Source organism: Heterocephalus glaber, unplaced genomic scaffold (genome assembly GCF_053883595.1).
Source record: "Heterocephalus glaber isolate CG9 unplaced genomic scaffold, H.glaber_assembly_v1.0 deba00001444, whole genome shotgun sequence".
In the NCBI taxonomy this organism is placed as follows: Eukaryota; Metazoa; Chordata; class Mammalia; order Rodentia; family Bathyergidae; genus Heterocephalus; species Heterocephalus glaber.
This window is the reverse complement of record NW_028258297.1, coordinates 25,387,074-25,402,643: the sequence shown is the minus strand read 5'-3', so window position 1 is coordinate 25,402,643 and position 15,570 is coordinate 25,387,074. Positions and strand designations below refer to the sequence as shown.

Sequence of the window (15,570 nt, the reverse complement as noted above, 5' to 3'; positions counted from 1 at the left end):
CCTGGGCAACTCAGCATCTTGTTGAGACTGTCTCAAAATAAAAGGCTGGGGATGTAGCTCAGTAGCTCAATACAAAGAAAGAAAAACAGAAGAAAAGGAAAGAAGGAAGAAAAGGAAGAGGAAAGAAAACAAAAGGGATATATGAATAGGTCTAGACCTATTAGAAAAACTGAGTTATTAAAAACCTTCCATTATACATCTCTGCAGTTAAGAAACACAGCACTGCAAAGACTTGGGGTCTAATCCTTTCCTTCCCATGGACTCCCGCAGAAAAAAATTCTATCATCTGGACAAAACATGGTACTTCAAGGTTACACAACTGAGGGTAGTGAAGGAGGCTTTGGAAGGATGACCAGAAGTCACTCTCTCAAGGTAATCACTTCTGCCTGCTCACACAGCTTGAAATTCCTTGGGGAAGGACAGCAAGGGCCTGGGGACAGTAAGTATTGGACAGGCATCCATCTGCATGGACTGGGGTACCACAGGAGTGGACTCCAGCAAACCCTACTTTGTAATACTATGCATTGCCTTGAATGCTGTATGTGTAAACACCTCTCTGGAACAGAGAGAAAACTGCTCTACAATATGATTTGGATATTTATGGGTATGGATTTATTTACAGATATGGATAAATATATCCATATCCAGACATGCCTTGACAACTATTCAGCATATGACAGTAGAATCTATGTTCTTTTCTACACCCACCACTGCCAACATGTTTCTGATCAAGTTTGCACTGGAGGGGGTAAAATTAAGAAATGTCATGTACATGTACCAACTCCCCAGGATGAATATAATCATTATATACTGCAAACATGTGCCAATAAAAATAAATAAATAAAAAGCAGCTGTCTGAAGGAAAAGTGCACTGGAGCTCTTCATACTCAAATCAGGTATTTCCTGACAAGTTTGGTCATTAGTCGACTGCTTGGGGGAGCAGCAATGAGATAGCCCAGGCCAAACATTGATAAAATTATGCTTTACTTTAGCCTCTTTATTTTGGAAGATTGTTCTATTATGATTAAATTTGAATTTGCAAATGTAAATCTCAAGTAGAAAATTTTCCATGAAGGGGAAAAGGTCGATACAGATTGCATAATGGTGTAAGTGATGCAACCTGAGATTTGAGCACCGTAATTCATCATTTGAATTAAATTTACAGAAACAAGGCGGCCACACTTCAGAGTTAACATGAGAAGGACTATGTAACTTCCCTGGAAACCTATTTGGGGAAAGAAAGACCCAAAACCAGTCACAAGGTTGCCTCTCCCCTCCCCTTTTCCTGTGGTACTAGGGTTGAACCTAGGGTTTTCACACATGCAGGGCAAGCACTCTATTACTGAGCTACATCTCCAGCCTTTTTATATTGAGACAGGGTCTTGCTAAGTTGCCCAGACTGGCCTGGAACTTAAGATCCTCCTGCCTCAGCCTCCTGAGCAGCTGGGATCATCAGCATGCCCAGCTCCATTTTTTAGACCTTTAATTCAGGCAAACCATAGTTCTTCCTTTCCTTTCTTTGATTTAACCAGGAATGGCATGACCTGTAGGATTATTCCCTCCGGGGGAAAGAATGGGAGGAGTTGGCAAGGATGAAGGTAAGCTTACTGAAGGGGTCCTGCTAAGGAAGTGATTTCCACTTACCCACTGGACATTCTGAGTTCTACTACTGCACCAACAAAGCTGCTTACCTCCCTCCTTAGCAGAGCAGTACACTCAATGCAGGCTGGGCCTGCGACTTCAGTACTCACCCTCATGGAAGAAGCATCAACAACACACTGGGTTCTACAGCAGGAAGACCAAGGTTCATTTTACAAACTAGTTTGGGGGGCAGGAAGGGGGTGTTGCTCAGAGTCCGCATCAGGACTCCCAAGAGCAGCCCGTTTTCTCATTCTCCATCACAGGGATCCCCAGTGAGGAAGTGGGCCACAGCCCCGCCCTTCCCCAGTCTCCTAGGGCAGCATTTACTTGAAATGTAAATAAAGCTGTTTACACTACAATCTGTATCAAGGCAAAGCACACACAAATACTATTTTAATTTCTTGCTGAAAAGAAATGACACTTTTATTTTTTCACTGTTTTATTATAAAAATCAACATTTCATTTGTTACAATTCAGCTTATTGTCATAATCAAAAAAGGGATTTATACAAGGTATTTTTATACAGTTATAATTAAAGCACTTATTTTACAAAAGGGGAAAGTGAGTAAGTGGACAGGGGCTGACCAAATGTTGGCCATTATAATATAAATACATCCTTGCAAAGCACCATCGTACCAAAGTCGATGAACAGAAACACCAGTTGACTTTAAGACAATGACGAAGATTAAAGCTTAAGAAAAAATTTAAAAACATAAAGGATAAACATCTGAAAGCAGCACCAGATCCTTCACTTGCAAGTAAGGCTAGTCCAGTTTAGGCTTCATGGTATCCTCTTTCTCTCAAATTTTCAATAACCCAGATACTTAACTTCATATAACACTGGATTGAATCAGACTTTTCCTTTATATTCCTTTTAATACCCCATATTTAGGGATTGATGTAAATAGATACATGTCTCTCCATCGATTAGTATCTCTATCCCTTGATACACTGAATTAAAAAACAAAACCACTCAAATGGACAGTTAAGCAAAAGCATGTTGTTTATAATTCTTTGGTGTTAACTTCTGGGGAAACTCTAGGTGGTGGTGGCCAACACACTGGCTAGTTAAGTCTATATTACACTTCTGAGTATAAGAAATCACTGAGTGTATAATTCTTTCTATAAAGTCATGAAGATATTTTTCAGCAATAAAGCTAAGAATGACAAAAATTTCTTATGAAAGAGAAAATGGTACATTTTACTTCAATAACGGAAAGTGAAGGTAGAGTCACCAATTTGATTCTCATGTCATTAAGATAAACCTACAAATCTACCTCCCTTCCACTCAGGTCCAGGCTTAATCTAATGAGATATTCGATCAAGTCAAAGAGAAATACCCTGAGGATATGGGCTCACAATGCCTATCATTTAAAAAACAAAATTTTTTTTTTGTACCTCGGATTGAACTCTGGACCCTTGGGCTTGTGAGCCAGGCAACGGAACCACTGAGCTAGCCAGCCCCATCATTTTAATTTTTAAAAAAATTATAAATGTACAATTTTTATGGTGAGGGCCAATGTCCTTTACTCTAAAACTTTACTCTTAAAAAGCCAAATTTTGAGAGAGAATGATGCCATTCCAGAAGTCAGAAATCACACATAAGCTACTAGTAGTTTCTCAAGTCATAGTATTTCTCTTGGCCTATTTTAGGCTTGAGGTAAGGAAAGAACACAAAATAAAATTAAATTTCTTGAGTTTAAGAAATCACAGGCACATGCTTGTAATCCTAGCACTCTGGGAGGCTGAGGCAGGTGGATCACAAGGTGAAAACAAAAATCTAATAATATTTTAAAATCTTGATTATAAACTTTAGGACTCAGTCCATGTCTATGCTTAGTACACAGGTACAGTCTCATGTGTGGATCTCAATTATTAGCTGACCAATATCCACACACCCATATCCAATGCTCCAGACAAACCATATACATGTAGACAAGCACTGCAAAATCGTATTTGGGGGTGTGAAAAGTCCAAAATTTTTTGTTTCTGAATATTGCAAAATAGATGCTATTTTTACAACTTAAATATTGAATGAGTTGCCATTATACAAAGTATTGAGTTTAAGTTATTTTAAAATGATGAACAAATAAAACCCTAAATTATCTTAAAATTATACTGCTCAAACAACCCTCCCCAGCCAGGTGTGTGGCATTGTATACCATAATCCCAGCATGCAGGAGACTGAGGCAAGAGAATTCCAAGTCTGAGGACAGCCTGGGCTACATGATGAGTTCGAGGTCAGCTTGAGCTACATAAAAAGGCTCTGTCTCAAAAAACAAAAACCTAAACAAAACAAAAACTTCCCCCCAAATTACTGGCCTACATTAGATGAAGATGTACTTTAATTGAAGCCTTCATTTCTAAATAATCTATTGTTCTTTTTCTCAAACCTGTTAAAGGTGTTTTTATATTACAATTAAAATAACTATACTTTTTGGCCAAACAGACATCTTTAATACATAGTATAGAAGAATGGCAACAAGGGACAAAGCAGTAACAGAATTTCATGGAAGAAAAATTAATACTGAGAAAACACTATCCAACAGCTCCATTTTTCCAGTGTGAATGTGCCATTATCTGACTTGACACGCTTCTGCCAGCTTGAACCACCAGCAGGAATGCAACATGATCACATCAGAGCCGCCAGGCAGCAAGACATGAATTATGGTCTCCTGAACAGGCAGCAAACCCTGGGCTCTGAGGAAGTGAGGTTGAGAACCTCGCTTACAGAAGACCAATCCCAAAGAGCTTGCTGCAGTGCAGTGTGATATCAAAGTTCATTTCCCAGATAAGATTTTAATATCATAAGCAGGCATACTTTTGAATAGTGACTATCATGATACACCAAGCCTATAATCTTTTTTCATTTTTTTCCCCAACTTGTATTATGTTCATTCTCAATTTTTCAAATTAAAACTCGTGTTTAGTAATCAAGATGTATTTTACTTAAGCTTAACCGTCCATGTAACCTGAGAACCAATAATAACTCTTTCCCAAATTTGACAATCCTCTCATTAAAAGTACTCTCAGAAATATTAAGAATCTATCTCAACAATCCCAGAAAGAGGATACTGAGATTAAGCTGAACTGCCTTCAAATAATTTCAAACAAATTGGCACACAAATTAGTATTTTGCAAGAAGAGGCCATTGCCTTCGCAGTACAAGCACTTGGACTGAGATAAAACAAGGCAATATTCTTCTTAGTTCATTATAGTGCAAGTTTCCACATGGGAAGCCCACCAGGTAAAGATGCATGCTAAAAATGTAAACATATCGAATTCTTGAATTCTTATTGATACCCAGTTATTGCTAACCTTCCCATCTTCATTGAAACATCCAGTGCCCATGTGTCACATATTGGAAGTTCAACGTCCACTTTGCCTTAGACCATGAGCACTTTGTTCCAGCAATAGGAAGGGGCAACGCTTGTCTGAGATAAAAGACACTGACTGATGGATTACCCTTTGTATATATATGCAAAATCAAGGGCACCTGGCTCTTTTAAGTTGCCCCCAGTATTCTGAGCATTAGTCTGGACCACATTTTTTTTTTCCTCTTTAAAAATGTTAAGTATTTTTTTAGTTGCTTGAAAAGTTACTTTGCCCCTGCTAAACTTCTGAATCCCTTCTTGAGATTTTGGGGGGAGCTCTGATTACCAGAGAGGCCTCACCAAGGCAGAGGAGGGAGGGAGGGAGGGAGAGAGAGAAAGAGAGGGAGAGAGAGAAAGAGAGGGAGAGAGGGAGCGAGAGGGTGAGGGAGAAGGAGAGGAGAGGGGAAGGGGAGAGAGAACACTAATTCACCAATATCTATTAATGTAAAAGCACACTAGTTTAAAAAACACATGTAGTTTTAGCAGAACAGTGCTGGACACATGTAAAAAGCAGGAAGTTAGCTTCTGGCAAGGAGGCAGAGCAGTGCTAGAATCAATCCACAGGTCAGCCCTGATAGCTGAAGATGTAGCAGCCCCAGTACCATACATGACAGCAGGTCAGGCAGGTTACATAAGAGACTTCCGTTATTCCCCTCCACCCAAGTTCTGACAGCTGAGAAGTTAATAATTATCTTCTCATTTAATTCCCATTGTTAAATTTCTTAAATTATATTAATCCATAATGGGATAAAAGAACACATAAAAATACATGAGAATATTATAAGAATAATTTGTGAATAATTTTAAAACCTAACATTCACAGTGGATAACAGGAAGGTATTAAAACTCATGTCACACATTAGAAGAGGTATGTATGTAGACATCATTCTGAGAAAACCTGGTCTACAGATTGTGAAAATGTCACAAACAGTTAATACAGGAAAAGCTAATGGTAACATACACATACACACAAACTCTTTTTAAATAGATTGTCTCTAACCAGAACATATTTAAATGTTTTACTCAAAAATATATATAAAAATGATTTCATATGTGATATTATAGGCTGAAAGTACTGCAAGGATATATGATTAATTTACAACGAAAACATAATGGTTAGACTAGTAGATCTTAAACACTGTCTATATGTGTTGCAAAAGGACATTTTTATTGAGCACTAAAACAATCTTGGAAGTAAAGAGGATCAAATAATATGGCTAACTTTTTATCACTGAGCAAAAACAGTGGTCAAATTGAAGAGCTAAGCCTGGTGGGGAATGGAGCTGGTAAAATATTAGAATCAAGCCCTAATTTCAAAAATCCCATTTAATCAACTCCTCAGATAAAAAGCTCGAATAAATCACCATTTAAGGGGCAAAACGGCCTACAGCATTGCAGGGGAAGGCAGCAGTGTGGAAACCTTTTGACAGAGGTGTGGGCTCTAAGGTAGGGACAGACAGAAGGCGTGCACACACAGCCCAGCAGTGTCCTACAGACAGTGGGGTCTCCTGAACGGCAACACCCAGAAGGGGTTTTTGTAAATACTTATTTTCCTCACTAAAATGGTTGTATCCCTAGAGAAAACAAAGCCCTTTTTTCAATACTATCATTATTATTATTTTTCATGATTTCTTATCTTGGGTCTCAAATGTTAGTTAACTTGAAGGCTATTTGGCTACTTCCAAGTATGTATGGTTTGCCACTCTGGGATAGACGTAATTTTTTTCTTTTTCTTTAAAAAAATTTTTTGGTATCGATAAAGCCCAGACATTTCTGGTCAGTGATGCCTTTATAATTCCTGTTTCCTTTGTACTCAGTCACTTCACTGGGTTTAAGGCATGCTCTGTGTATTCAGTTTGCAAAAATAAAACTTTTAGTACAAATTTATTTTTTATACAAACTTTTATGGCACAAGCAGCAAATCTGCTGTTTTAAGAAAATATATAAATATCCTTTTCTTCTGTACAAATATCTCCAGTATTCCCTACCCATTTTATAATTTTAACTGTACATGGTCTGCCTCATCCTTCTCTAATAGTTCCCTCCCCCCCTCCAGATCTCAACCAAATGCGTATTTACATTCTTCATGGTGGAGGCAGTCAGAGGAGGAGGGCTCCTCCTCAGGAGGAGTCTGTGCAGGGCGAGGGTGGCGGTGGGTAGAGGTGATGGGAATAGCTCCTCTCTGTGTATGGAGAAGGGGGGCAGCTTTCATAGTTCTCCTCTGCCGACAAGTACTGGCTTCGGGGCGTGGGAGGTGGGGGCACAGGCTCTGAGTCATAGTTCAAGTCACTGGTGTAGCCTTTGGCTGTTGCCACCGAGGTCACTCTCCGGCTAGGAGCATAGTCACTGTCACAAACATCTGTGCTGCAGGGTGTGGTAGGGGGTGCAAAGTGCCGGTAGCTGTAGGGCCTGTAACTGGTACAAGGAGAAAAGGAGAAACTGTTAAGTTTCATAGAAAAATAACTTTCCTAATCAGAATTCAGAGGTATTAGATGTAAATTTCACTCTGAAAACTGAGCTATTTCGATTAATATCTGTCCAGATCAAGAAGCAATTTTTCACTGGCTGAGGAGGACAGCATGTATTCTTATATTTGCAAATAGAGAGGCAAGTAAAAATGGGTAAGACGGGAAAACAAGTGACCCAATCTAGCCTGTGGATGTGGTCTTACATCTTCAAGCTAAATTGTATTACTGAGTCCAACAGGACTAGTGAAAGCTGTACTTGGGCTGGAGCTGGAGCTCAGTGGTTAAGCATGTGCTTAGCATATGTGAGGCCCTGGGTTTGACGACCAGCACCTTATTTTTTAAAAACCCTCAAGGGCTGGGGATTTAGATCAATGGTTCCACAGCCTGCCTCACAAGCACAAGGCCCCAAGTTTGATCCCCAGTACCAAAAACAAAAAACAAAAACAAAGATTAAAAAAAAAAAAATCAACTTGTAAAAAAAAAAAAACCCTCAAAAAATAAAGTTCTACTTAATGGTCTTCTCTAGAATTACATATTTTGTACTTAGTTTACAGAAAAGACTTTACCAATTTCACCTCCTCAAACATGTTAGCATTCTTTAACACTATCATAATTTACCTAACAAATAATTTAATGATACCTAAAAGCTATTTCTTTTTTTTTTTTTGGTACCAGGATCGAACTCAGGACCTTGTGCTTGCGAGGCAGGCACAGGAACCACTGAGCTAAATCCCTGGCCAAAACTATTTCTTCTTTTAAAAGTCAAATATTGTACAATCGAGGCTGAATTTCAATAGACAGCCTATGGAATATAACTATCCCACTACTGTTACAATCAGGAAAAGAAAACTTATTTGGGAAAATCGTTCTGATTCTTTGTGTAACCATGGGTATAATTTAACTGAACATGAAGATGATACATTTTAAATACCCATAAAGGGCCGGGAAATTTTATAAGTGATCCACAGTTGGTACATTTGTAGCAGAACACTGAAAATAATGTACTTGTGAAGATAAGAGCTGACATAAAGTGCTGGCTTTTCTGTCATTCCCACTTCTATTTGGAACTTCTTACACATTTTTATTCTGAGTATGGTAAGGGTTACTTATTTCATATCCATCCCAACCAAAGGCTTATGCATAAGCTTTGTCACCAAACTAAATGGCTGTGAAAGAATTGACAAGAGCACAAAAACTGGTAGGATAATTCCTAAAATACCCGGTGATACAGAGGAGCTGAGATAGTAACCAAGGACACAAACCATCTGTTTTCACTTGGCCTGGCCTCAAAAGAAATGGCTGCCAGAAGATCGTAAGTTACATGACCTGCCAAGCAGGTTCTCAAAAGCTTTTACTATCAGTAGTGACTTGCTGTCCTTAAGGGTTTTTGTTTTGTTTTGCTTTAACTATTTACTCAAACAGGTCAAAGCCTTGGTGAAATTTCCTACTTCTGTTTTTAAAGGGCAAATACTTCCTTCCATTTTCATGGGGTGGGGAGGTGAATGAACAAAATTCTTGAGACAGATCTAAACGATAAAGAGTAAACAGAAATTGGGCTTAATCTGAGATACAGGAAATGGTTAAATAACAATTGTTTTAAGTGTGATTATGTTTATTTTGATCAAACTTTAATGTGAATTAAAGTGTTAAGCTTTTAAAATAAAATTTCAGATCTTTCCTTTTGCTTTTAAACTTTCAGACTTCTGCTGTTCTATTTGGCTTTTTAGGATAAACTCTTGGCAGGGACAGCAATATTACAACAAATTGGAAAAACATTCCATTGAGAGCCAAGCCCATGTCAAATACTCTTTTCCCAACTGAAAAGGGAGCTCTGAACACACTCTGAACAGTTTCCACTGCATTTCCATTCATGAATGAGGTCAGAGCAGGTCAATTTGACTGAAATGCTAAGAATCACCCCATGAGGAAGATAAGCACAGAGGGATGCCCACAAACAGCACTCTCTGTTTAAAGAGTACCAAGCTGTTGACTGTTGCTGACCTTTCAAATGAAGCAAAGAGTATGGTGGACAAAATCCTGACTGACCTGTTAACATGCCCTATAGACTCACAAATTAGTAGAAAGGTATCAGTTCCCCTGCTGTGGCTTACAAATATAGTTCATTTATTTTAGTTAGTCTTAATTTATTCCATGCACCTACGTGAGAAATCTTTCATCCCAGATCACAACAGCACATGTAAGCAAGGGCTGACCTTACATTTTTCTTGAATTCTCTCAGATTCTGTGCTTAGTACATCCTGCTGGATGAGAGCTCTCCAACTCTCTGAACCAGCCCTAACCCAATATTCTATTCTTTTTTCTTGGCACTGGGGATTAAATCCAGGGGCACTCTACAAATGGGCTACAATCTCAGCCCTTTTTATTTATTACAAGGTCCACCAAATTGTCCAGCGGAGCCTCGTACTTGAGATCATCCTGCCTTAGTCTCTGGGTAGATGGGACTACAGGCATGCACCACCACACGGCCCCAGTATTCCATCCTTAGAGTATCAATCTTAACATGAGCAGTAACTTATTTTGGAATCAGTCACTGTGGTGAGTAAATTTTCAGAACACTGCCAAAACCTGGACTCTGTTTTTTAAGTTTTATTTTTTTTGGCGACAGTCTCACTATGTGGTTCAGGCTGGTCTTGAACTCATTATGGAGCCCAGTCTGGCCTCAAACTCAAACTCCTGCCTCAGACTACCAAGTTCTGGGATTATAGACTTGTGCCTCCATACCTAGCTGTTTCATTATTCTAAAAGCCAGGATTTATGACTCTTTTAAAAAAAAAACAAAAAACAAGCAGGGCCAGGGATTTAGCTCAGCGGTTCCGCCACCTGTCTTGCAGGTGCAAGGTCCCCAGTTTGATCTCCGGTACCAAAAAAACAAAAAGGCCCTGAAAGAAAAATTGTCAGAGGGGCAATGTCAGCATTGCCAATATTCTCTCACTGGTGACCATCAACTTCTCATTTGAGACTGTATCAAGCCCACAAGCAGAGTCCTTAACTTTTTTTTGCCCGCTCCATCCTGGGAGTCAAACCCATGATCTCATGTAGGTGGGCAGGCACTCTGCCACTGAGCCACACCCCCACCCTGGCCCTTTTTATTTTTTGAGACAAGGTCTTACTTAGCACTTACATAGCACTTACTTACTACACTGGCCCTGAACTTGCTATCCTCCTGCCTCATCCTCTGCAAGTAGCTGGGATTATAGATATGCAACACCATGCCCACTAGTAAGCATTTCCACTTCCATTAAGAGGATGTGATGTATTACCTGTATGACCTATGAGTGGAAGGACTGTTTGAAGAATAACCAAATTCCATAGTGTAATGTGATCGCTCTGTGGCAGGGGATGGTGGTGGGTTCAAAATCTAAAAGGAAAAACAATTAAAATACTCTAAACCAGACAGAGACTTACACATTCTTTCATCATCTAATCTTACCGTTTTCCACAGATCATTAGCACAATTCTCCTTTTCCAAAGAGCTGACCTGACTCTAGCTTCCCCTTCCCTAAAAGAATTTCATTATGGCTAAACAGCACAAAGTGATTAAAAGAAAATCTATTATCTTCAAATCACATGTTTAAGTTCAATCAAACTAGGATTTGGATTTTTTAAATTATCTATGTTCAGAGAAAAATGACTGATTTAGGAGAAAATATAGGTATGCTTTTTTAAGGAAGTTAAGAAATGAAGGTTCTAAGTCTCTCAAGACGTAAATAGGTCTATTTTTACTTAAAATGTGAAATGACCAGTGCTTTCAAATATACTGGTTATTTATACAGAGAAGGCGGTGGTAGTAAATCCTTTAAACTTTATATCCCAAATTCTGTATTAAAAAACTATTTTTACATTGCCATCACCAAATCCCCACATTTAAATGAGATAATCAAAGACGCTATGTATTTTAGTATTCAGAGAAAAACAAAGCAAAACAGACTGCTTACTGCAGGGAAGTAAGTGCCTTTGGTACTTGAAGAACTGCTTGACGACGCGCCTGTGACATGTGCTCGATCATAAGGGGGTCCACTGCTTCCCCCCATGATACTGAGGGAACTGATCATTGATTTACCTCGAGACATTCCTAACAGAAAGAGAATAAAAACTGATGAGTGAGATCTATAAAAATGTATGAAGTGATTTTATTCAATATGAAGGTTACAAACAGTGGTTATGGTTTATATCTGGATGCCCCTCAAAACCTTATGTGATCATAGGTGGGCTTTGGGTGGTGACTGGATCATGAGGGCTTGATACTCATCAGTGGAGGAATACACTGATGAGCTGACAGCTCAATGTGATGTTGGAAAGCGTGGCCTGGTCATAAGGGGTAGGTCACTGGGGGTCTGCCCTGGAAGAGCCTATCTCCCTCCCGCCTCCCTTGATCTCTCTGCTTCCCACCACCATACCTCGAGCTGTTTCTCCAGTCAGCCACCCTGCCTTGGAGCCTTGATGCAGTGAGCCAGGATGGGCCTTGGAGTTGTGGGCATTAGGTACTGTGTCTCAGTAAGTAAAGTAACTAAGACAACACCAACAGTCAAACTGTCTGATTTAAAAACTTATGCCCTTTTCCTCATAACAACTGGAAATGGTTAATGAAGAAAGAACTTCTAGAGAATGTTTTCTAGAAGTGAATGCTTCCACTGAGAGAGGGCCTAGAACAAGGCCCAGAAGAGTTCCCACCTGCTCCTTCAACAGCCTGGACAGAGTGGAAGGGAACAGGGCTGTGAAGGGTGGAGGCTGGAAAGCAGCATGGCTTAAATAGTAAGACTTGTTCAAAAGGAAACAAAGCTATTTTTTAGGGCATAAAACAACACATGGACAGTATTTCTTTGCCTACTAGATGCAAATATTGCTGGAATCCAAACTACCAATGTTAAGAAATTCTATTTTTTCCAAGTAGCTTTCCAAATTTCACTTGCAGAAAATAAGTATGGCAACAGGAAACACTTTTCAGCTGAAACTTGATGTCTGTTTACTTACAAATTTTACTCAGCCTAAGTTCCTATTTTCAGAAGTCTTTGGCCAGGCACCACCTCTTTTATTTTCATTAAAAGTAAAGCTTTTCACTAAGGCCACTGGGGAAGATTGCAAATGAAGCTACCATCCCCTGGAACAATGTGGCCTGCCCAGCATAGAGCCTCTGCATTCTGGGCGTGGCTAAAGCAGCACCACTTCCACTGTCATCTCTTTAAGTCAGGGGAAAACAAAATAATGTATCTTTCCCTTCTGTCACTCAGTTCCAAATTTTTGCTTGCTGAAGGGAAGCTTATCCTGGTCTACTTTTATTCCTGGCCTCAACAGGATTAGAGTTCCCTGGTTGGGAACCTGTAATTTCTTAAAACTTAATTTATCTCCTTTGAATCAACTCTAAGTAGCATTCTGTGTCTATAACGGAAATGTAATTTTGCCAGAAGCTGAAACTTGATGGATCAGCCTCAACTCACCTGGAAGAGACCCTGACAGAGAGCTCGGGTGTGGCACATAACCCAGAGGCACAGACGCTGGTCCATGAACCACATAGTCGTTGGCCATAGTTTCCCCATCTCCCTTCATGCGTGGACACAACATCCTCTGGCAGATAAAGTATATGGTTCCAGACACAAAAATGGTGACAATTACTCCAATTACTGACCCAACGGTATTGGTGGCCTGTGGTGCTGGCTCTTCAGTTGGATCTAAAATGAGAGATGCTGCATTGTTATCTATATGGAAAAATAATAATACATTGAAAATAGCAACAACAAGAACGCCAAGCTATAAACTTAAAATAACTTGTAAATATAAGTTTTTTATGGTACATATATACTATGCCCCAAAGTAAATGTCGTCATTAGGAATCAAAATGATTGGGGCCGGGGATTTAGCTCAGTGGTTCCAGCACCTGCCTTAAAAAGCACAAGGTCCCGAGTGATCCCCGGTACCAAAAAAAAAAAAAAAAAAAAAAAGATCTACCATTAAATAAAGACAAAAATAGGAACAGACTAGGAACTACAATTGTAAATTAATAGGAACAAAGATGGTAAGTACAGATTTAAAAACCATTAAGTTTTAAACTCATATATGGATAAAATCTACTTCATACTGCATAAAAAATCAAAGATATTTTGGAATTTCAGGGAAATTTTTAGGTCAGAAGGAATGAACCAAGAAACGTCATCAAATATTTCACCTGGAATGGTGAAGAAATCAAAAAGCAGCTCTGAGCACTTGCTTGATTTCAGATTTAAGCAGTAACATTTAGGCCCAGTGAAAGAAAATTGAAACTACAGTCGAGCCTGGGCTCTGAGGTCCCACATGCTGCTGCCCTCAGACTGAGTGCCAAGAGCAAGGACAAGGGTCTCTAATGCTTAAGAGGACTTGTGGAGAAAAGGCCAGGCCACTAGAGGAGGGTGCTGCCCAGGACAACCATCCTGGATCCCTAAGCTACTTGAGCCTTGAAGAAGCAGAGGCAGGAGTAAAGAACAAACGGGATTATCAAACATAGAGCATTAACCTCTCCTCAGAAGGAAAATTCTTCCATTCCAACTACTTACCTTAGATCTCACAACTGCAAATCCTTTTTAAAAAGCTGCTTTCTGCATCTTACCTTAAATCTCCAGCTGAACTCACCTCTGATATAACAAATAATGTCTCAGAAACAAGTAAAACTGATAGCACTAAGTTACATAAGATATAGGGGCAATCAGCAACAAATTTAGTATGTGGAATCTGAGGTAGACTCTCTTTAGCCCTTGCTAGCAATATTCCATCTTTTTAATTCCTTTTTAGTGCTCTGGCTTTCCTTTCCAAGCTTTATAAGTTTATAGGGCAAGAAGATCGTGAATTTGAGGCCAGCTTAGACTACATAGTGAGATGCTATCTCAAAAAAGCAGAAGGAAAGGCAGAAGGAAGGAAAAAAGAAGTTTACATTTACTACCACCCATTCCTAGATTCTGGGTCATATCTTAAGTCACTAAATTCAGGCTCCTATCCTCACCCACAGCACTGAAACTGCTCTAACAAAAGTCTGCGTTCTCAGAATTGCTACATTCAATAAACTCTTCATCTCACTAACCTCTCTACATATTCAAAGGTGCTAGCTCCTGTCTTCTTCTCAAAAACATCTGTTCAACAGCCTTCTAAGACATCAGTCTCTCAGTTTAATGATTTTGATTACTGTTTCTCTGCTTCCTTTTTTGGCTTCATTCTCTTCTGTCAGTTAATTGCAGGTCATTTCCCTGAGTTCTATCCACTATCTACTATTTTCCTCTTCTACTTATTCTCCTGGGAGATTTCATCTATTGCCACAGTGTTAATTATCATCAATAAATTGAGGAGTGCCAAATCTCCTTTCCAAGCCATAGATCCGTAAGAGCAACAGCTTCCTACCAGGTACAATGGAATAGTCCATGGGAATCTCTAATGGAAACTATTCCAAACTGAATTCATCATTCCTGCCATCTTCCATTTTCCCCAGATTCCAGAAGTAGATCACAAATAAATGAAATATTCCAGTGGACAATAAAGAGTGATGGGATCTATGGCAAACTCTAAAGCGCATGCCTGCCTAAAGGCAACTGAATTAAAAGCAAAAATAAATTAACAGAAAACATTAGTCTTTGCTACGTATCTTAATAACTCTTGTCACTCAGTGAGGTATCTGTGGGTCAACTTAAACTTTACCAGCTACAGCTAACCCTTTTTATTTATGAAATTACTCTGAACCTATTCCTTCCTTTATCACTATCACTCCTCCTTTTGACTGAGATCATCATCATCTTCTGGCTAACTACAACAGCCTCCTAAGCACTTTTAAATTACAGACTACAAGTCATTAGTAGATGGTGAAAACAATTCAGTGGGTTGCAACCAGTATTAAAAAAAAAATAGATAGATACAATCTGCATTACTTGGGTAAATACTGTTGTGTTTCCCTTTGGGTCATTACAGACACATCCAGATCTTTGTATTTCTCTTGATGTAGTCCAAAGAACTTTGAAAACGACCAGCCTAATTCTCAATGACTCCATTACCGCTCCTTTCTGCTTTTGAAAAGGATAGTCCTTCTGCCTGGAATGCAGTTTCTCCTCTTATCT

General features: G+C 39.2%; 1 protein-coding gene across 3 annotated transcripts in view; it reads right to left on the bottom strand.

The window, feature by feature from the left end:
- Positions 1 to 5,197: 5,197 nt before the first annotated feature.
- Positions 5,198 to 15,570, bottom strand: part of Lrp6 (LDL receptor related protein 6) — a 144,289-nt gene continuing 133,916 nt past the window's right edge. For 2 of the 3 annotated variants that reach the window (XM_004845873.3, XM_087214088.1), the window contains 4 exons: positions 12,940 to 13,170; positions 11,440 to 11,576; positions 10,765 to 10,862; positions 6,752 to 7,430 (listed from right to left, as the gene is read on the bottom strand). In XM_004845873.3, coding sequence (XP_004845930.1) covers positions 7,136 to 7,430; positions 10,765 to 10,862; positions 11,440 to 11,576; positions 12,940 to 13,170 — 761 coding nt within the window. In that variant the 3' untranslated portion in view covers positions 6,752 to 7,135. Of the gene's footprint in view, positions 7,431 to 10,764; positions 10,863 to 11,439; positions 11,577 to 12,939; positions 13,171 to 15,570 lie in introns of all 3 variants that reach the window. The other variant, XM_004845872.3, reaches the window with a different exon arrangement.